At 49.8% G+C, this 21,194-nt stretch overlaps 3 protein-coding genes across 7 annotated transcripts in view; 2 read left to right on the top strand and 1 right to left on the bottom strand.

Moving 5' to 3' along the window:
- Positions 1-113: 113 nt before the first annotated feature.
- Positions 114-2,766, bottom strand: POLE3 (DNA polymerase epsilon 3, accessory subunit). Its single transcript, XM_032233073.1, has 4 exons — positions 2,501-2,766; positions 2,293-2,378; positions 1,375-1,493; positions 114-732 (listed from the first exon to the last, which is right to left on the bottom strand). The coding sequence occupies exons 1-4, from the start codon at positions 2,564-2,566 to the stop codon at positions 506-508; spliced, it is 498 nt and encodes a 165-aa protein (XP_032088964.1). The 5' UTR covers positions 2,567-2,766; the 3' UTR covers positions 114-505.
- Positions 2,767-2,951: 185 nt separating this feature from the next.
- On the top strand, positions 2,952-10,990 carry C16H9orf43 (chromosome 16 C9orf43 homolog). Its single transcript, XM_032232529.1, has 12 exons — positions 2,952-3,026; positions 3,922-4,103; positions 4,542-4,722; positions 4,971-5,070; positions 5,857-5,990; positions 6,382-6,460; positions 6,900-6,988; positions 7,662-7,866; positions 8,076-8,139; positions 8,466-8,575; positions 8,891-8,999; positions 9,965-10,990. The coding sequence occupies exons 2-12, from the start codon at positions 3,938-3,940 to the stop codon at positions 10,213-10,215; spliced, it is 1,488 nt and encodes a 495-aa protein (XP_032088420.1). The 5' UTR covers positions 2,952-3,026; positions 3,922-3,937; the 3' UTR covers positions 10,216-10,990.
- Positions 10,991-11,224: 234 nt separating this feature from the next.
- The window catches only part of RGS3 (regulator of G protein signaling 3), a 31,492-nt gene continuing 21,522 nt past the window's right edge, over positions 11,225-21,194 (top strand). Inside the window, exons 1-10 of one of the 5 annotated variants that reach the window (XM_032232523.1) lie at positions 11,225-11,552; positions 11,759-11,819; positions 13,391-13,831; positions 15,821-15,871; positions 16,605-16,663; positions 17,196-17,290; positions 17,796-17,864; positions 18,393-18,453; positions 19,195-19,285; positions 19,980-20,050. In XM_032232523.1, coding sequence (XP_032088414.1) covers positions 13,684-13,831; positions 15,821-15,871; positions 16,605-16,663; positions 17,196-17,290; positions 17,796-17,864; positions 18,393-18,453; positions 19,195-19,285; positions 19,980-20,050 — 645 coding nt within the window. In that variant the 5' untranslated portion in view covers positions 11,225-11,552; positions 11,759-11,819; positions 13,391-13,683. The other 4 variants (XM_032232524.1, XM_032232525.1, XM_032232526.1 and 1 more) reach the window with 4 other exon arrangements.

The raw sequence follows: 21,194 nt of genomic DNA, 5'->3' as shown, positions 1-21,194 counted from the left end.
TCAGTTATGTTTAATGTAAACCAGTGATGTTAGTCCTAAGTTTAAGAATTGATGCACAGAAACTTGTAACCAAACGACTTGATGAAATGGAGGAAAGTTGTTCTTTTTTCTTCTCTTGCTTTATTTTGTATGTGTTGTTTTGTTTAAAAAGAATTAAAAAAAGAGTGGAACTTTTTTCTGCAAATACAACTTTTAATTAAACCCTGTTCAATGAAGCGCCGAAGAAAAACACACACCGAGGGTGCGGAGAAAGTCTTTTTAAGCCAAAACCAGAGCATCCCCAGCACAAGGAAAGATAAGTGGTGCCCCTTTCAAGCAGCGTTCGCATGCCCAGAAAGAAGCCCCTGATGCCACGTCAGTCATATTTTCCAACTGGGGAGAGAAGGCAAGGAGTTTCCCTGAGGTGCCCCCAGAACCTGCAGAGCCATTTTCAGGACAAAAGGAGAGAGTTGTGTTTCTTTCCATTGGCTTTCTCCCCTCACTTCCCCACCACCCCCGCCACAACTCAGCTCTCCCCTTCTTCCTCTTCATTTGGCTGCTGCTCTTCCTCCTCCTCCTCATTTGGCTGCTGTGCTTCCTCCTCCTCCTCTTCCTCCTCCTCCATCCTCTCTCCCTCCTCATTTTCATCCACTTCCCGATTCTTGTCAGGGTCCTCAGCATCTTCCTTCTTCTCTCTGTCCTTTTTCTTGAGGTCCGTCACTCCCCTTTTGCCTTTCTGCTCATTCCTGTAAGCTAGAAGACCAACACCAAGACACATAGCGTTAAACCAACTGTCGTATGCCACAGCAGGAGACTGACGGGTGCTGTGCCCGCTGTTCAGCATGCCACTGAGCCAAAGTGACGCGAAGAAGAGCACAGCATGAGAGCCGTTCTTAGGGGACGGGGCAAAAATAGCATGCCTTGTTGCAGCTTCTGTGGAAGTGTGGCTTTGCGGAGCTCACCAATACCTCTGAAGAACTATGAGTGGATCCCTTGTGAGGGAAATTTAAAGACTAAAGAGCAAGTGGCATTCAGTGCTGAGTCCTTTATTTCCAACCCATTTCGCAACAATCATTTTCTTAATGGAAAACAGCTTATCTCAAAACCCTGGAGTCAGTATTCTAGCAATGAAGCTGCCGGCTTGAGGCAACAAACTTTCGAGCAAGAGAATTGTGGCAGGAAAAGTTTAATCCTTGCATTTGATACCAAGTCATATTTTGGTATATTCATATCTTTACTAATTTTGTTTCGGTTGAAAGAATTTTTTTAAAACAAAAAGTGTGTTTAGAACTGTGCCTTTGGCAAACTTTGAGCAGAGTTTTAAGTCTTAAAAGAAGGAAATGAAGGGGAGGGAGGGCCGAAGGGGAAGTCCAGATCCAAACCGGCTGCACTCACCTTCTAAGGATTCCTTGAGGGGCCCAACAAATCGCTGGAATTCCATCTCTTCCATAGCAGAAATGACGTCTCCGGCATTCAGCGTCTTCCTCTTCCCCTTCCTTGCAAAGTTATTGGCACTGATTTTTTTTTAAAGAAAAAGTAAAAAGCAAGTAAACATCCCCCCATCACGGCTGAAAGTCCCCTACTTTTACGTTTCAGTAAAAACTAGATGGCAGGGGAAGTTAGGTTTGGCAGCCGCCAAGGTCTCAGCCCCAGCTGAAACCAACCCATTTCTGCACACAAAACACAGAGGATCAACACCTACCCTTTTTAATTTTTTTTGTTCTCTCACATACAATTTTAAGTATATACGTTCACATAATTGTTATTCTTCTTTACATTTGTCATTCTGATACATTTATTTAATAGGTAATCATTTAATTGTTTAATAGATTGTAATATATAGTTTGGGTTGCTTTATTTACCATCACTTCCTCCTGTTGTAACACCTTGTTTTCCCTTTCTTTTCTCCCTCCCTCCCTTCTCTACTTTCTTCCTTCCTCCTCTCCTTTCCCTTCCGTCTTCCCTTCCTCCTACTCTTCCTCCCCTCTCCTACTCTTCCTCTCCCCTCCATCTTCCTCTCCTTTCCCTTCCTTCTTCCCTTCCCCTTCTCCTACTCTTCCTCTCCCTTCCATCCTCCTCTCCTTACCTCTTTCTTCTCCCCCCCTCTTCCTTCTCTCCTTCTTTTTCTCTCTTTTCTATTACTGTCTCTTTCAGATCTCAGATCTTATGTCAAACATCTACTTTTTTATGACCCTCTTCCACTCTTTAAACCGGACACGTCCTTCTCTCCCGGCACAGCCAGCACTGTTGGGGGGCAGGAGGGATCCGGCCCAGGGGAGCCCCCAAAGTGGGGGAGGAAAGGCGGCGACTCACCAGGAGGTGGCGTAGAGGACGAAGACGCTGGCAGCCCGCGAGATGGCACTCCGCGCTTCCTTCGAGACGTTGACTCCGTCGGGGAGCTGAGGGGCGGGAAGCGGCTCGGCTGAAAGGCTCCGGCGGCCCAGCCATCCATCCCACCCACCGCCCCGGGCAGAGCCAGAGCCCGCTGCCTGGAAGGAGGCCGACCCTCCCGCCCGCTCACCGCCTCCTTGATGATCCGCGTGATGACCGCGTTGGGCAGGTTCAGGTCCTCCGGCCGCTCCGCCATCCCGCCCGCCTGCAGGTGAAAGGCGAGCCTCCGCCCCGTTCGGCACCGCAGCGCCCCCGGCCTCCCTGCAGCCGCTCCGGCCTGGGCGAGATCGGGGCCCCCCAAAGGCTGCTCCGCTCGCCGCTCACCGCCGCGGAGCTCGAAAGGCGCGCGGAGGCAGACCAGTGGCCGTTGCCCCGCCGCCCAGCATGCACCGCGCCCCGCCGGACACGCCCCCTAGGGAAGACTTCCGGAGGGAGGGAGGGAAGGAGGAGCCATTTGCGGGGCTGGCTTGGCCTGCTCCGCCCCCACTGCGGCTCAGAGCGGCCGAGGCGCCATTTGCGGGGCCATCTAAGCGCTCCGGAAGTCGCTCTCCCCCCCCGGCCCATATCCGGTGCCCGACTTCCGGCCGCAGTGCACCCTGGGAAACGAGGGCCGCTTCTCGTTGCCATGGCGACGGCGCCCAGTTTACCTCAGGCAGGTGGGATGGCGGAGCGCCGCTTCTCCGCTCGCGGCGGACGGGCGTGGCGGAAAGGGGCCCCTGTCCAGCCCGAGCCGGGCCTTTGGGCGGAGGGCGGGCCGGGAGTTAGCCGAGTCCTCACGCCGGGAGAGGCGACTGTTTCGGAGGGTGTCCAGACGTGGCCTGGCCCAGGAGAAGCCTCGGAGCGGACCAGTCGTTTTCCCCCAGGCCTCCTTGGGCTCCTTATGTTCTTCAGTCGCGCCCCGACCTCGCAGGCGGCCCGGGCACGTCCCTGCGGGCTTCTTGGCCAAGTTTCTCGGACTTGGTTTCCATTGGCGCCTTCCTGAGGCCGAGAAAGAGTGACTGGTCCAAGATCCCCAGGTTGACTTTGTCCCCGAGGCGAAGGAATAAGCCTGTCCTCCCGGTTTGTAGTCTGAAGCTTTCACCACGACTGGTCCTCCACTGGGACCATGGGCATAACAATAATGATTGTGATCATTGTCATTTATTCAGGATGCTCCTTCCAAGAAGCTAAAGTGGAAGAAGGGGTTTCACATCCACAGCCATGCTCTTAAGCAACATGTGCAATGATTTAGGTCGGGGTCTGTGAAGCTTCCTCCTCCCTTCGTATTCCGGTGCTGCAATTCATGCCATAGGTTAAAAAGGCACCCACCAAGAGGCCCGATCATAATCCCCCCTTTTTGCTGCCTTGCAGAAAGAGATACCCCTTGAGCATCCCCAAAGCCCAAAATGAACTTTGTGAGGAGTCGCCATCAACACTGGATTGTATGCAGAAGGAAAGAGCAACTGTGGTGGTTTTCAGAAGGAAGGGGGAATTTCTGAGCACTGATCTCACAATCCACTATTTGGAACAGTTGTTTCACTTTGTTTTGTTCTTCCTTGCACCACCTTGCAGAAAGTTGCTGACAGCAATGGGTATAGTCAATATCGGTGCTCAATGGGATGAAACCATTTGCAATATGATCGCTTGTCAGCATCCACCCTGCTGGGAGTCTATGCGGAGAATCGAAAGTGGGCATCCTCACCTTTTGCTGAAGAACGTAGTCATACCTGGAAAAGATTCCCCAGCTTCTGAAGGTAAGAAGTGCTCTGTAGAAATTAGATGCCAGGCCACTAAAGCTGACTGGTAGGCAGTTGTTTCCATTCCTGGCCGTGGAATAAGAAAGAGCTATACAGAAGGGGCACTGAAGTAAGCAAAAATGTACCTGTGGGTGATGTGCCTGGCATTTTTTCCACAGGTCTGGCATTTCACTTTAGGCAAATTTGTTTGACTTGAGGTTTTGGGGAACATAACCCTAACAGAAAGCAAAAGTTTGTACAAAAGTGTGTTACAACACATGCTTCATCCTGTGGCCAACCTGCTTGGAATTTGTTGAGCTATGGGATTATTGTTATTCTCTTAAATGGTCATAGTAACGAAGTAGGTTTCGTAGCTAGTGCAGACTAAAAACCATTCCAAAAAGTTTTAATTTAAGCAAGCACGTTGTTAGCTTCTTTGCTTTCTCCTTGTTTCAGGCAAACTGCCAACCCTGAAGATTGTTGACCTTCCCCTCCATTATCCTCGGAGAGAACAGTTTAAATGTCTGGGAAGTTTTGAATTCAACTCCAAGACAATTTCCAGTAGCAAAGAAGCTAGAAATTGCTTTTCAAAATCTATTCTGAATAATGATTGGATACCCCCCATTTCAGTATTAAGGTCAGCAAATGTGGATTTCCTCTATAAGTATTTGTGGGATGATAGGCATAGAGCAGCGTTCTGTAAGAATACCCCCCCTTTCCGCCTACACAAGAGTTTTTTTTTCACAGTACCCATCTAGTCAATGGAACAGGACAGGCTGTTTCTGCACATGTCTGCAACTATGCAGAAGGAAGGCAGAATCCTTGTGCAGCCTTTGTGCCTTCTGCATGGCCTCCATTGTGTGTCTCCCTCTGTGTGCATTTCAGTTCAGAAAAGAATCATTTTCCAGGCCTGAACTCCAGAATGGAATCTCAGTCTCTCCACTTCCCACCAATAAGTTTAACCTCCTCGAGGCAACCTGAGAAGGTGAGTGAATTCAATGGATTGGGGTTTTTTGGGGAGGGGGAAGCAGGGGGAGGAATATGTAGAAGTGCTTTCTTGGGCCTTGAAGGAGGCTCCACCCAGACCATATTCAACACCCAACTGCTTCACATTTCTTGCATTCTGTGTTCAGTAATGTGGCTAAATGCTCTATGTCCTACAATGAAATTAGAGGAAACTCTCAATTGTGGCCCCTCATTGAGGTGAGGGTTGATAGTAAACTCCAGGCTGTGTGCAGAGTTTGCCTGCAATACTGTGTTTTGATGCACATTTTGCCCTTTTGCATTGCTGAGTGGGACTTCTGCAACTGTGCGGGATTCACTTAATAACAACAGCTGGAACTGGCACAACTGTCATTTTAGGTTGGCACAGCCATGTGATGATGTACTGTACCACTACATTGCTTAGAGGTGGAGTTGCCAGTCCCAGTTATTGTAATTGAGCAAGGACTACTTGTAGTAAATAAACATTTTCCTCGTGAGTTTATAGCTGTGTGTAATGAAGAGCTTATGGTCTCAGAAATCTTTTAAATCATTAATGAAACAAAGTAGACGAGTAGTAAAACCTCATTTTCACTGTTGATAAGCAGTCTCTTGAGGCACTCAACTAGCCAGTTAGCCCAGAGAGCAACTGAGGCAGACTATCCTGGATGCCTTCTGGAGCTACACCTGAACTTGGAACTGTTAACCCGTGAACAATCCAGCATTTGTTCCTGGTGGTCTTCAGCTCTTCTTTTGCCAAGTAGTAAAGAGTCATTGCTTTTCGCATTAGATGCAGGTGACAGACCTCTCCGAATTTGTAGTGCAAAGACTGGGTTCCCAGGCACCCTGTGGAAGCACGGTTTTCCGGTGGGTTCCAGACATGCGACCCAGATTCCTGCAGTCTGAGAATCCTAGCGGGAGAGAGTAAGTGATGCCATAAATGTAATTTGGTCGCCTTGCATTTGGGGATGGATGAGAACAAAGTCTCGGCTCTGAAGGATCTCCCTCTGCTTGCTCGTCTTGGCCTCCGCATATCTGATTCATTCTGTTGTTCTCACCTTGCAAAACATTTTGCAATGTAATTTTGTATTTGGGGAGCCCTAGGGAAAGGGAGGTGCTTGCTAGTGAAGAGCCCAACCTTCCCCTGGGAGCTTTAATTAAGGCAGCCTAGGGACTCTTCTGCTGCTCTTTGCCCCCTACTTCTCTCTAAGGAGGAAGAGGGGTTGCTTTTTGTTCAGTATTGCAATACTTCTCTTTTAAACTGGTGTTGAATCACTGCATAAGAAATTAAGTGGGCCTTTTTTTTCCTTTTTAGAAAGGCGACCCCTCCAAAAATATGTGTGAAGGACCTAGCTTTGGAAAGTCTCTGCTCTCTCCAGGATCATCAAGGGACTGTGAGTTGCACCTGGGTGTGTGTGTGTATGCGTGTGTGTGCTTTTGGGTTGCTTCATTGATTGGTCCTCACTCATTATTTTACCCCTTGCTTGAAGGAGAGAAATCTAGCAGTGAGGACTTTCCTGGTCTGAACTGAAGCTTGGAAGCTTTTTGGGATTGCTGGTAAAGGCAGAGATTGGGGCTTCCCGAGATATAGGGAAGAGGTCCTCCTTCCAGAAGCCTCTTGACAAAGGAGATTTGAAAACACTGAGTCGCATGGCAGAGCTGAAAAAGGGTGCCTCTTCTGTGGCATCCCTCTCAGTTGATTCCTTGTTACCAGGCGCTTCTCACTCACATTTGGGCATTGGGGGAGGCACATGCAGAGCTCTGGATGGGATTCAAGTGTGTGTGGGATATTATTATTTTTTGCTTTCTTATTTGAATGATCTCTCTTTGCAGAAAAGAAAAAAGTCAAATAAAATTCCTACAGGGGGTCAGCCTTACTTTCGTCATCTAAGGCGGAATCAAAAGTCTAACAATAAATCAAGGTCAGTTCTAAAAAGCAACCTTTATTTTTTTTAAAAAAAATATTTAATACCAATGCAAAAGGTTTGGTGGTGTGATTCAGGTACTGGCGTGAAACCAGGAGATGGTGAGTTCTACTCCCTCTTTAGGCATGAAAACCATCTGGGTGACTTTGGACCAGCCACTTTCTTAGTTACTGTTATATTAAACATTATTATTACATCTCATTTTTAAATGACCAATTAAATTGTTATCACATGAAATCATGGTACAGTCTTTCCATTATGTTGATGACCAGTTTAAAGGAAAAAGTGTATTACTTGAATAAAAATAGTATTAAAAATAAGAGTCATCTGAATATGGAATAAGAGTTATCTGAATATGAAAAAAGCATATATGAATAGTATAAAAAACTGAGTATAAAAAAAAGGTTTCCCTTTTGAAGATTTAAATTAAACATTTTAATCAGGGCACCCAAGTGCCAATCCTCTTATACAATACAATAGAAGAATTCTAAGGGAATTGAGGAAGTGGCCTAAGGGGACAGAAGGGGGACCGTGCCCTTTCCAATCTCTAAGAAAAAGGTGCATTTTTAGTCCAATGAGAAAAAAACGGCCTCACCTCTGTGCTCCTGTTAACCCAGTTTTCCTGGGGACATTTGGGAAGGAGGGGAGCTGAGATTGTACTCTGCTGTAGTTCTGTAGGCCAACAAAGGAGCATGGATGACAGCCTCCTCGGGACAAGGAAACACCCCTTGCCTGCTCTGCATCTGTTGCTACAAAATGTGGAAGGGTTGACTCAGGAGAGCAAAAGAGCAAGGGCGCTGCTGGAGACCAAGGAGAAACTGGCAGCCCCCTTTATTGTGCAGAAGGCGCCCCGTTTTAACCTGTCTGAAGCAAAGGTGAGCAAGACCCAAGCAGTGAGGTGGCAATCCTGTACTTGCTTTTTGGGGGGGCTGCAAATCACTCCGAGTCAATTGGTGAAATACTGGAGAGGTAGAATTAAAGAGACAGGAGGCAAACTCTTCTGGCTCCTTCTCCTGGGATTTTCCCTGCTGGCCTTTGCTGCAGCCTCCCCCCTCCTTCCCTTTCCACCCCCTCTTTTCTTTAGATCCCCATAAAAGACAAAGACCCAGGAAGAAGCCTAGGCCGCCAGCCCAAGATCATCTCAGGAGGTTTGCCTGTTTCCATTCTAGCGTTAGGACTCTCTGAATGTAGCTAGAAGACTAGAGCCGAGGTGGCTCAGTGGTTAAATGCAGCACTGCAGGCTACTTCAGCTAACTGCAGTTCTGCAGTTCGGCTGTTCAAATCTCACCGGCTCAGGGTTGACTCAGCCTTCCATCCTTCCGAGGTGGGTGAAATGAGGACCCGGAGTGTTGTTGGGGGCGATATGCTGACTCTGTAAACCGCTTAGAGAGGGCTGAAAGCCCTATGAAGTGGTATATAAGTCTAACTGCTACTTTCCAGCCAGGACTGACTCGCTTCTTCTGACTGGCCGCAGGCTCATTGGTCCTGAGACGCCTGATGATAGAGCAGCTGGGGGATGCTGGGAACCATCAAGACAAGGAAGCAGGGGGCCTCCTTGAGTGTAGCCAGATGTCCCCAGAATCTGTAAGTGCCGCTGGCCCTCCAGTGCAGAGGCACTAATCTCCCCCCCCCCCCCCGGCATCCCCAGGTGTGGCATCCTTATCTGAGAGAGAGAAGGAAGGCAAAGGATGGGCAGATCTTTCTATCTCTCCTGCTCTCCACACGAAAAGAGGCAGGAAACTCGGGTGGTTTAACTGTTGATCTGAATCTCTTGATTCTTTTACTCTTTTGGGTTGTTTTTGGTACACCCACCCCCCCCCCCCCCAAAAAAAAAGAAAAAATTAGGAGCAATTTTGGGGAAATAGCCTGTCTGGTTTTGTGGGTTCTTTTTTTCTCCAGGCTGCAGGGAATTGCAAGCTGCAGGCATCTCCAAGAATGTTTGCTAAAGGAAAGTCTTGTCTGAAATTTATGGAATATAAGAGCAATTTGGCAAGGCTGGGCATAGAGGGTGAGTGCAGTGGACTTTTATTCTAGGGCTCTGCTATGATATAGTTGAAGCTTAAGGAGCCGAGGTGAGGGAAGGTTCAGCATTTACCTTTCTGTCAGCTCCCCCTTGCTCGCCCCCTAACCCCAGCAGAAGTCCCGATACTGCCCTCCTTGCCCATCCCCCCCGCCCCTTGGGCCAGCACCCAGTAGGCAAGAGGGCTAAGGAACGGCGGAATGGTTGCAGGAGGTCATGTTCCCTTCGATTCGGGAGGAGAAGGGGAAACCTTGGAGGCCGCAGGAGGAGGAAAGGCCTGTTCCTTTAGCTCCGTCATGCTCTCCTCCGTTTCCCGTGGAACAGCAGTGGAGCCAAATAACTTACAAAGTTTCTCTGTTTGGTGTATGAAGACTATCTGGGAAGGCCTTCACTTGGTGTTTTCCATTTGACTTGGGGAAGAGGTAGCCCAGGAGCCGGCATGGAGGCTGTTTCATGTACTAAGTAACCACAGTAAAAATGGCCTGATAACTCCTAAAGGGACAAAATGAATGCCCCAAATGGTGGCCAGGTGCAGGAGAGAGGGAGCCATTGACCCAAGGGTTTAAAAGGCAGCAAGGCTTTTCTGACGCTGGGTCGATTCGTCTCGGGGGCCGTGAGATGCGCAGGCAGCCGTCCTTATCTCAAGCTGCCCTTCTCCGCCTTGAGCCGTCTGACTTCCCACCAGAGGTTGGCAGTAAGTTCTGGCCTGCAGCGGCTTCTTATTCAGGGAAAGGCTTGCTGGACAATAGACTCTCAGAGGTAACTTGCCTAGATTGGCGTCTTTATTGCAGACAAAAGGAAGTCATGCACAGCCAGTAGGGCAAAGAATCTAGGTGTGTTCCTCCCCCCTCTCTGAATAAAGGTGTTTTCTCAGGTGGCACAGTAGTCATGGGGCCCCTTTGGTAAAACTCCTCTCTCCTTACATTGCCCTATTTTGGCTTGATTTTACTCAGGCTGCGATTCCTTTCCTTACTGCCTACCGAAAGCCAACTCCAGGTACAGACGGTATTGCGAGCATCTGCCAAACTGGAAGGAAGCCACTCCGGCTGAGAGGGATGCTTCAGACATCAGCAGGGAGGTTTGGCCCAAAGAAGACTCGCAGGAAGCAGCCAGGACCTTTGCTCCGCTACAGTCCCCGGGGCCCCCTCCTCCCTCCCCCACCCTCTCTGAGAACAGCCCTAATTCTGCCCCTGGCTTCACTTGAATCCAGAAGGGGCAGGGAGGAGGGGGCGGCTGGGTGGGTTATCAGCAGCCAACTCCCAAGGATGGTTACTTCTATTTTAAAAGAAGGGGGGGCACACTCTTGAACTTACAACCATTAAAATTCCTGCTTCCCGACTTTGTGCCTCTCTGAGCCTTGTCTCCAAAAAACCGCCTTTGGTGATAACCAATAGGTGGGATGCTGGGCGGCCAGAAAAAGAACTTGAGCGGCCTATGCAGCGCTCGTGTTAAGGGGCTCTTGAAGACAACTCAGGGGTTATGTTTTAAAAGGGAAGGCAAGTCAAAGGACGGCAAGGGCGCTCCGTTTGCTAGAGGGCCGCTGAAGGAGCAGACGGGGATGTGAAAAGGCGGGCGATTCCCTCTCCACACTCCTCTTCCTGGGCAACAGTCCTCCTGGAGGGCACAGAGTGAGTCGGCGGAAGGCGCTTTGTCGGTCTTCCCAGCCGGCTTCCGAGTCACACAAAAGTCCTGGAAGAAAGACGGAGCCCCTCAGCTGTGAAACTGAGCAGAACCCGGAGGCCTTCAGCTCGAGTGGGCCTTTCGGAAGCCAGTCAGTTGTTGCTATCATTCATTTCTTTCCCCTTCTGTGAGCAGCGAGGTACTTTTGCAAGGGACTTGGAAGAGGAAATAATTAGTTTACTTCGGAATGATTAGGTCTTGGAAACAAATATTCAGGGCTCCCTATGCTTCAGATTCATGATCTAAATAATTTAGTGTCCTTTATAAATATGACCACCCCTAATAAATAGGACTTCTTGGGAGAAAATGAAGCATGGCGATTCTGCCTCTGGGCTCCCTCCCCCCAAATGCATTGGCCTCGTGCGTAAAAGGCAGCATCCTGACTCTTGTCTGAGCTTCTTCTCAACAACCTTGCTGAGTGAAAGAACCTTCGGATATACCGATTGCAAATAGATATAGATACTTTATTTGTATGCCGCCCTTTTCCCTGAGGGGACTCAGGGCGGCTCACAATTCAGGGGGAGGGAGGACAAACAAGGTACAAACACGAAAACAATACATCATTAAAAGAGCACAACAGTCATACTATTCGAGTGGGGTAAATAAAACTCAGGTTGGTTCCTCTTTCATAATTTTCTTTCTTGGTTCATTATTGTGGTTCAGGGACCTAGAAAAATTTAGACCATGCTTTTTTTCAATGAGTCCTGCCTCTGGCTATGTGCAGGCAAGATCCCCAGTGTTTCTGGCTTTTTACAGGTCCCCTGGGGGAAACAGTGATTATATTGCCTCTGTCTCAGTGCTTATGGCCCCCGCCAGGGAGATTTGTCCGAAGAGGTTTCCTGTACAGAAGAAGCTGAGAGGGTGAGAGACTGACACTCCAGAATTGTCTGCCCAGGAGAAGTAATTAACTACAGCAGAATGGATTTCGGTTGTTGCTACAATGGCTCTTTGGAGCAAAGTTTGTGTTGCTTGTGCAGTTGACTTGGCAACCCCTCTACTTTGAAGAAAAGGAGAGTGTGGCTCCTCCCCCTTGTGGTTAATCCTCCTTGTGTTCTCCCCCTGCCCAGCTTTCATTCATAGCAGCTCTACCAGGCCTCCACAAGCAGCTTCCTCCAGACCTTCCTCAAGGTGGGTGCTCGGCTCTTCCTTCATAAAATGTTTACCTTGTTTTGAAGTTAACATTCTGGGGAGAATGACCAGTCAGCACCGAAAACAACAATACGCCAACTTGTGGTTGTTTTTTTAAATGGGGCCAAGATAAGTTGTAAAGATACAATTGTGGTTTTTATATAGTAAAATAGTTAATTATGTCTGAAGTAGCCAGGTTTAGCTTTCCCCAACATTTTAAATAAAATACGCACAATTTCTCCCAAGGTTTTGGGCACAAAGTTGTTAGGAGAGCCCCTTTGCAGTCCGTGCTTGTTGGCTTGCTTCTCTTGGGCCCATCCTCAGAGAAAGAAGGAATAGCTTGGGAATATGTAATTCTCTTTCTGGGTGTTATTCTGTGGTGTGAACCACCATGCGACACTGGGAGATGGAAAGAATTCCAGGGTGCTCATTTAGGAGATACATAAGATCCAGGGCAGGATTTGGGCAAAGGTGTCCCATTTATCAGGATTGTGTTTTAACAACTGTTGCGTTTTTCTCTTTGCGGTCTTTGACAATTTAAAGAAATAATTGTCTGGAGCTATGGATTCCCTCTCTTGCATTAGATGGATAGTGCTGGGCTGTCTGCTGGGAAAACCAGGACTTCTGAGCATAGGGGAGTGCAGAAGACTGCAGGGCAGGGATGGGACAGGATGGGAGTTTGGGGCTTCCATGGTCTGTCTCTTGACTCTTAAGAAGCTTGGTTTATTCACACTTACTGAAAGCTGTGTACTTTTGGCATCTGATATTCTACATCAGTGAGGCTTTTCAGACCCTTGATGTGGCTTTCTCTCTGACTTCTGAATAGGGAGGGTATTTCTTTTTCTTCTGTAAAACTATTTAACCTTCTGTTCTTACATCTCCAGTACTGCTGGCAGGTGGGTCAAGTTAAAGAGCTTTGAGGGAGGGAGGGAGAGACAGAGAGACAGAGAGAGGGAGGGACTGATTACCTGTTTTGAGATGGTGGCACTGGGCATTGGATCCACCACCACTGTTTTACCATTTTTCCCAGGTAGGAGAAAGTGGAAGGAGCAAGGTAACAAGTAGCATTTTCAAGGCAAATTGGTGGCTGTGGAAGGTACTGCCAACTTTCAAATGAGGTTTTGGAAGTTGGAAGGGGGCCCTGGGAAGTAGGTGGTTGCACCTGGCAGAATCTGGCATGCAAAGGCAGCGATACAGCAGGGGCTCTAAGAAATGGGAAGAGGGGCAGATTCTGCTCCAGTGGAAAAAGGGCTGGGAAAACAATATCTTGCCTCCAAACCTTTGCAGAGGATAAGTTACTTGTTAAATGACATTTTTGCAAGATAAGCCTTGTGGCAACTGATTAACTTCAGTACAGCCAGAGGAAGGTTTGGCTCTGCAATCTCTTTGAACTCTTTCTAGTGGAGCGGCCTCACTTTAGTTGTGCTTTTCGTGGGGTATGGTTGGAAAGGGCTTCCCTCTCTCTTGACTTATCTGACATTTTGATTTATATAGCCAGCTGTCTCAGCCTATGACTCTGAGCGGCAAAAAGCAAATCAAAATAATACAAAAATGTGTTTTTAAAATTGCAGTCAATCCTCCGAATCGGTTGCTGCGGTTACTCTTTTGCCCTGGACGAGGAATTGCTGCACCCTCATCTTTGGAGTACAGTATTAGGCCAGCCTGAATTTTTCAGTCTGAACCAAACTTCAAACCTGCTTCAACATTTTTGCCTCTTCATTAGAGACGCTGCAAGTGCCAAAGGAGCTGGAGTGACTTTCTTCCTTGGACCCTTGGAACACAGCCTGAAATAGAATCGGGGCTTGAGAGGCATCCATCTACTTACAGCCAGCAGATTCCTCAGGATTTCCTTTTGGTTGCAGGAATGGAACTCGAGGCGGGTGTCAAAGGCTGCATACCTGAGCAGTTTCAGGATGGAAACCTATCCCAAGTACAGGCTTCTCCAAAAAAGCTGCCTGCCTTCCTCTTAAAGCGACGCAGGAAGATAAGCCAAGCTTGTGTTAAAGAGAGGGGTAAGTGCAGAGAAGGAGGGCAAGGAAGGGGCCGGCGGGATGTTACATCAAGCGTTCTCTCTCGGTCAAAGACAGGGAGGTAAGGTAGCCACCGTAAGTCTCCAGAGACTACAGAGCAAAACAGCATTGCCCTTTCCAGAGTTTTCCTTCCTCCCTCCCTCCTTTCCTTTCTTCCTTCCCCCACTCATCCATCCATCCATCCATCCATGGTACATCTCATCCACTGTCTAACAGATTGTACAGTCCACAAAACAATAACATCCAGAACTATGAAAACAGATTGCTAAAGTCCACAAAACTACAATGCTAAGGAAAAAGAAAAAAAAAAACCCAACACCCTCATGTTGTCCTCACATTGACACCGGCACAGAGGGGAAAGAAAGACCCCTGGTTAGACTATGGATGCTGAGCCTCAAATGCGAGGTAGGTAAAGTCAGGGCCAGGAGCCCTCCGGGAAAAGGGCCAGGGCTAAAGAAGAGAGTGGGGAGGGGAAGATGGGAGCGTGCCTGTGCAGGAACATGGGGATTTGAAAAGGAAAGGAAAAAAATCCATGGGTTCTTTCTTAAGCGGTTGCTTGGGGCCTCTCCCCTAGAAAGTAAGCCAGCTTATCTGCAAAAAAAAAAACCTTGCCCAGTTCATTAGAGCTTCCCTTCCCAGCGTTACAGGTATTAAATAACTACTGCCTAAGTCCTTCATGCGAGGCATTGCCTTTAAGGGGAGAGCGCCTGTTGGCCTTCACTGTTTGATGAGAAAACCCCCAGAAGCAATGGATAAAATGCATAATGAGTAGCCTGCAACGTGAGGACAGTGCTTGTTGGTTAAGGGAGGCCCTGCTAGCATGCATGGGAAAACAGTCTTCTGTCAATTTTTCTGAGTCAGGCTGAGCTTCTGCATGTTTTGAACGATTAGTTTCAGCTTTAGCAGTTGAGCAAACGAGCTTTAAGGTCAGATCATGTGCTACGCGTAAGCTTACTTCTGTGTGCAGCGCATGGATGCCTGGAGGCAAATGTTCCTAGGTGGCATCCGGGCAGAGAAAGACTTGTAGCAGGGCATTTCCCAGCCTGGGGAGAGCACTGCCAGGAGAGCCCGGGGAGTGGAGGGATTGAGGGAGGGCAGTTGGAGGCAACGAGGCGTGTCGGGTGCGGAGCCAAGAGCGTCGCTGTGGTTGCTGTCGGGTGCAGATCGACTTTCAAATCCACCAATGGGCTTCCAGGGCCTTGAGTCCTATTCAAATAGTGGCGGTTAGAAGGCGAGGCCAGCCGCCTGGGAGAAAAATTGTGACTGGAAGCTGCCTCCGTTGGGCAGTTGGAAAAATGGTCTCTGGTCTCCCTGCCAGTTAAGGAGCTGAGGGAACCATGGAGCCCAGGCATGCCCACCAAGGCTCTCTCTGTGCCAAGTCAGCTAACCGTTTGCAGTTTCCTTGCTGTCTGGCAACCTTTGGTGAGTCCTCCACAGGGTGAGATTGGCGAGGCAGTGGTGATGATTTAGCACCTGTTTCATTGTGCAGCCTTGCAAGAGCACAAGAAACCACCTCTGTCTATCCCCCTCACTATTGTGTCCTCCGCTCCCCCCACCCCTGGAGGCACAGGCCTCTGGGTCCTCTGCATCCTCCCCGCGTGCAACAGAGCCATAGGCAGTCACGATCGTTAGCCCTGTCCTCGTCAGCCTTTTGGGAAACCCTGAAAATGTGGTTCTCTCAGCAAGCCGGTGGAGATCCAGTGGGGAGCCTGCACCATTTGAAGGACCAATCTTGCGTACCCTTGGTTCTGTCGCAACTTGGAACGGTGGCTGAACGACTGTTTGCTGTGTAATTGTAAGCTGCTTGGGGCCACAAGTTGGCCTGAGCAACACGAGACCTTTAAAGTAAACAAGGGTGAGGAGAGGGTCGTGGGGGAGAGAAAGAAGCCCACCTCTGTTTCACAGATAGAAGAGGGAAATATGGAGAGAGTCATAAAGCAACTTTGCAATCGCCTTTCTTGTCTGCTCCAGGGCAACTGAAACTCTCCATCCACCTGCAAGGCAGAAGGCTGAAACTTTATGGTAAGTCAACGGGGTGTGTTTGGTACAGAAGGAATAAACCTTCTGCCCAAGAGAAGAGGAAACCTGAAGCGCTTAGATATGACATTGACTACCCACAGCCTGTTGGGGATTTGTGGGGAAGGGGTCGTCTGGCCACCGTTGTGCTTCTGATTTGGTTGAAGACCAGGCAAGCCCTTGAACTGCCCTTTATTAGCCAGGAGCTGAGGAGGGGGTGGCACCTTCCAAGGCTCTGTGGTGCTTCAGACACCATCGCTGCATGGCAGCATGTCCCAACTCAGAGGATTCCTCGGAAGAAACATTGGATGCCCTGGAAGAAGGACAGGACTTCCGGCTTTCCTTGAAAATGCAATGTTTGCAGGGAAAGCCATGAACAAATCCACCTTGCCTCATAAACAGGCATGCTCCTTATCCGTTTTCTTCTTCCCCACTGGTGGCTCTAAGGGCAGCCAAGGCAGGATTCTGTCATCCGGAATGGCAGACGTGAACCTAATCATTGTGCGTTAAACACCCGCTTTTTGCCCAAGCTCTTGCCGCTTGTTTTCATCTATCGGGCAGCGAGAGTTGCGTTAGGATGTAGGAGTTGAGTGGGCGAGGCAGCCATGAAGTAGCAATATGGAGGAGGTGTGTGTAACCTTTGAGCAGAGGGTTCCTCTTGCTGTCCATAAACAGAATCCTTTCCATTCATTCCTGTTGAAATGCCATTTCTTCTTCTTTTCTTTCTCCTCCCACTCAGTCGTGGAAGCCAAACGTCTCATGGGAAAACAGGACCGAATGTGTGGCTCCTTTGTCAAGGTACGGCCGTGGTCCCCTACAACGAGGACTGTGCTGGGGAGGCCCCTTAGGGGAGGAGGACTCCAGTGGTACCAGTGTTCTCCATTGACTTTGCTTGTGGGAAGGTCGCAAATGGCGGCCTGGGAACCGCCATGCCGCCAGGTAACGATCAAGTGGTCGTGGGTGGAGCATGGGGGAGCGCAAGGCCTGGTCCCAAGGGCTATGCTTCCAGGGCCATCACAACGTTGAAGCATCACTGAACAGGGGTCACTAAGCGAGGACTACCTGTAATGTTCTTCCGTTGTCAATGAGACTTTCAGCCCCTCTGGAGGCTGGATTGCTCCTGGGTCCCCTGTGCCCACCCAAATATAGTGCAGAACTTGGGAAGGTCCCAGGGGTATTGCGTTGGGGGAGAGGGGTATATTCCTTTCGTGCTGGAATCCACAGGATTACCCTGCTTGCTGCAGCTCGGTTGGTGTTAAGAGTGTGTGTGTGTGTGTGTGCTGTCCAAAAGAAGACTGATGGCATTTTTTTTCTTCCTCTCCTAACAAAGGTGTCCATTGTGCCAGACACATCATGGAAATGCAGGCAGAAGTCCAGGACCATTCTGGGCAGTACAAACCCTGTTTTCCACGAGCAATTTATTTTGTGAGTATGGGGATTATCAAGACTTGCTTCTTCCCAAGCCCCATAGCTTTGGGCCCTCCGCGTGGAAGTCGAGGGTGCATCTCCCAGGCAGGTGCTTGTAGCAGCTCAGGGCTTTCCCCCTCAATTGTTCACTTTGGAACAGAACTGTGTGCCCTTTCCCTCCTTCTCTCCGTGGGGGCGGAATCGAGGGAGGGGAAGGTCTTTGCTGGGGCTGCAGCAATAGGATTCTGATACGGTAGCATTCTTCAATTGCCATAATGCTGTGGCTAGTGTGGGGGGATGGCAGCATTGTGGCTGAGCAGATGCGCGATCCCCTTTTTGAGCTCCATTTGAATAGCAACTCCTGGATCTGGCCTTCATTTAAAGACACCTTCTCCGGGGGTACATACACCTGGGTAAGGCTGTCTAAGGCAGAGACTCTCGGGATTTTGGTCAATTGCAAGAGAGAGCCTGGGCCGGGGGATTCCTGAGGGCTGAGGGTCACTTTCTCTCTGCTGCATTCCAGCTGTTTGCAGGAGGAAGATGAGCAAAAGCGCCTCCTCATCACAGTCTGGAACCGACCACAGGATTCGAGGTAAAGAGGGCAGAGCAATCGAGGGGGATGATGCAGTCAGCCTTGCGCACAAGCCTCGCAGTCTGGTTTCAGGCATGCCGCTTGGCCAGGGCTGGGTGGCCCTTGTCCTCCAGGGCCCAGGATAGCATTAGCAATAGCACTTAGACATATATACCGCTTCCCAGTGCTTTTCAGACTTTCTAAGTGGTTTACAACATCAGCCTCTTGCCCTCCCCAACCATTTGGGTCCTCATTTGACCCACCTCGGAAGGACGGAAGGCTGAGTCAACTTTGAGCTTGGTGAGATTCAAACTGCCAAATTGCCGGCAGCTGGCAGTCAGCAGAAGTAGCCTGCAGTACTGCACTCTGACCACTGCGCCACCGCAGGATGAACATCAGCAAGGCAAGGAGGAGAGGGCCAAGCAGAGCAGGGCAGCAGCAGGATGATGGAGAGAGGTCCTCCTGTTGGCAATAACAATAGCGTCCCCCCACCCGCACCCCAGGCTCCTTTCTGTGCTGTCTCTTACTCTTCCCCTGTTTCCTGTCCAGGCAGAGCACACTCCTTGGCTGCATGAGCTTTGGTGTGAAGACCCTGCTGGGCCACGACAAGGTAGGGACGGTGCCTGGGGCTGAGAGGGGTGGGCACCCAGCCAGAATGCTTGGGATGGCTGAGGGTTTAGTAGTGGCTGAACCGAGAATGGTGACATTACTCCTGATCTTCTTCAGACGACACAGTTCCGTCTGCCAGAAACGCTCAGTAGAGACTGACTTTTCAGAGGGCTTAGCACTCTCGTGTCGGGGAGAGCAATACGATGATCCCTGTATGGTGGGTGAGAACATGGGGTGCGGCCTCTCTACCTTCCTGCAAGGGCTGGATTCAAACGATGGTCCCGTGCAGCGTCCAGAAGGTGACAGCCCTGTTGGTAGAAATGAAGCCAGTCACTTAAGAGCAATTGACAACTTTGATATTCTAAGTTAAAGGACGTTGTGTTCCCCTCTAACATTCTCAAGGCAAAGACCAATCTTAATAGAGAGATTTTTTTTTTAAAAAAAAATCTAAATAGAGATCTTCAGAGAAGCAAATGGGATTTTTCTTTTTGGAGGCCCTTTAATTATCTTTTCCATTTACTTTCAGTGCGATTACAGTATACTTTGGAGGAAAGGAGGCTGGCAGGCAAGCACTGCCCTCTGCTGCCTGTTTTGAAAGCCAAGCCTAGCAGAGTTGTAGGATTTTAGTGGCCAAAGCCCTCTAGCCTTTCTTTTTTTAGTAGCACATTAACACCAAACAGGAGGGAGTGTAGATCCTTCAGCTGGTATTCCCACCCCCCCTCTCTTTCCTTCTTTCTTGCAGAAAATTTGTGGTTGGTATTATTTACTGGGAGAAGATCTGGGCAGAAGAAAGCACCTGAAAGTGGGCACACGTCCCCTCAAGCGAGGCCAAGGTGGGTCCGTCCAGGAGAGAGGACTTCTCTTTCTCCAGAAAGACTTTCTGAGACTTGCCCGTCTTTGGCCCGTCCTGCCCTCAGCTGATCCCTTCTGGCCAGGTAGGCCAGGCAGGATTCAGCAGAGGATTCCCTGTAGGTGAGGAGTGGGCTTGGACCTTTTAGGATGCCCCCCCCTCCCTGCCTCCCCCATCCAAAAAAGGCCTTAAGAACATGCTTTCCTATACTTCCCAGTTTTTCATGAGGTTAAAGAAAAAAGGCAGAAGGGAGAGAGTGTTTATTGGTGGCACAAACAACCTGCAATGCTGCCTTGGGCCTTTTCTCTGTTTCAAGACAGAAATCAGAAGACTTCGAGGGGGTGGGACGGGGGGGGCACACACCAGTTAAACATTTCTGTAACTGTAAACTATATGGGGATTAACTGATTTGCATAAGGCATAGATCTACTGATTTTAATAGTACAGCATTTTGGTCTTGTTGCTTAATCCTTCTTAGTATTTTCCCTTTATTCTTCTGATTTCTGTTGCATTGGATGGTTTTGGATTGGTCAGCTATTAACAGGCGCCTGATTCATGGGTAGCATCAGGATGAAGAGGAGGCCCCCATGTACCCCTCCCCATTGGGAGGGCAGGACACAACAAGCCCCCCTGCTGTCCTCCCTTCTTTGTGCCCTTCTCTTTCTTTTTTTCACCAGAGATGACGTTAGCCAAGCCGGCTGCCTTGTTGGGGGAGCAGCAGCTGCAGGAGGACATGGAGCAGATCAAGGTGTGTGGAAGCCCCCTTCTAGCTCCTGGGCTCCAGTTTCTTTGGCCAAATTGCCCACTCCATTCACCAGGAGGGCTAAGGGAGGGAGGGAGGGAGGGAGGGAGGGAGGGAGGGAGGGAGGGAGGGAGGGAGGGAGGGAGGGAGGGAGGAATGAAACATGAAGGAGGCCCATTTTCTGGGACAAGCTCTAGAACTGCCCAACTGGAAACATGGATATATTCAGTGTTTCCGAGGGATTTGGAGGGAGCCCTCAGCCTCAAGAACTGTGACCAAAAGAGTCTCCTTGGTGGTGCTGGTGCTGCTTCAGGGGGAAAGACCTCACCAGCTTCTCTTGGTTGAGGTGCCCTGACCTACCTTGGACGGGAGAAGGACCCAGCAGCTCTGGGAGCTCTGGAAGTTCTCGCCCCCAAAATCAGCCAGCCCGCTTTCGTTTGCAGACGAAGATTTAAGTGGCCACGAAAAGTACAGGGAGGGAGAGACCGTTTCCCCAAGGAAAGGAAGGTGCCCGTGCCTCAGTCTCCCTGATGGGATGAGGTGTGTTAGGGAGCCCTGGGCGTTTTTACTGAACAACGCATCCAACAGGCAGAGAGGAGTTGATGTGAAATTGTGCGCCTTCATTATTTACAGTCCTTTCCCTTCCTTGTGGATGTGAAAGTGTGCCCCCCCCCCTCCTTCCCTGGTGCTGGGAAAGGTCTGGTGGGTGGCAGGGACAGAACAAGGGCTGCTGGCAGGAACCTGACTCTGAACTCTCTCGCCTTCCTTCTCCCTCCGAGTTCTCAGGAAACCTCCGGGCTTATCACAAAGCCGCACATGGCTGCAGCCGCCTGGGAGGTGAGGGGTGGCTTCCTGCCATTCTTCTGTGAGCTCCCGAGTTCCCAGGGCAGCCGTGTGGGGCCACAGAGGCTGGGTCCTCCTCTCACTGGCCAGGCAGAGTAGGAAATCTCTGTGCCTTGATGGGCTGGTCACAAGCCCCGAGGCTTTGGACATGAGCCGTTTCCACGGACTGTGCAGAGGGTGCTCGGAGCGGCGCTACCGGCAGGTCGGTTGCAACTGGGCACCAGGCCCCCTTCCCTGGGCTCTGCTAAGGCTTCCGTCTTCTGGGGAGCGTTTCTGGGGGAGCTGGATGAGGGGGAGGCAACCTGGA

The sequence above is a fragment of the Thamnophis elegans genome, chromosome 16 (genome assembly GCF_009769535.1).
Source record: "Thamnophis elegans isolate rThaEle1 chromosome 16, rThaEle1.pri, whole genome shotgun sequence".
Classification (NCBI taxonomy): Eukaryota; Metazoa; Chordata; class Lepidosauria; order Squamata; family Colubridae; genus Thamnophis; species Thamnophis elegans.
This window is presented reverse-complemented; position numbering and strand designations above follow the sequence as displayed.

What these genes read in the sequence shown, in the direction of transcription:
- C16H9orf43 (XM_032232529.1), top strand. Translation starts at nt 3,938, where the DNA reads ATGGGTATAGTCAATATCGGTGCTCAATGGGATGAAACCATTTGCAAT. An exon ending in CCTCGAGGCAACCTGAGAAG is followed by an intron (nt 5,071 to 5,856) that starts GTGAGTGAATTC and finishes TTTTCGCATTAG; the next exon opens with ATGCAGGTGACAGACCTCTC. An exon ending in GAGAATCCTAGCGGGAGAGA is followed by an intron (nt 5,991 to 6,381) that starts GTAAGTGATGCC and finishes TTTCCTTTTTAG; the next exon opens with AAAGGCGACCCCTCCAAAAA.
- POLE3 (XM_032233073.1), bottom strand. Translation starts at nt 2,566, where the DNA reads ATGGCGGAGCGGCCGGAGGACCTGAACCTGCCCAACGCGGTCATCACG. An exon ending in GTCCTCTACGCCACCTCCTG is followed by an intron (nt 1,494 to 2,292) that starts GTGAGTCGCCGC and finishes AAAAAAAATCAG; the next exon opens with TGCCAATAACTTTGCAAGGA. An exon ending in CCTCAAGGAATCCTTAGAAG is followed by an intron (nt 733 to 1,374) that starts GTGAGTGCAGCC and finishes TTGGTCTTCTAG; the next exon opens with CTTACAGGAATGAGCAGAAA.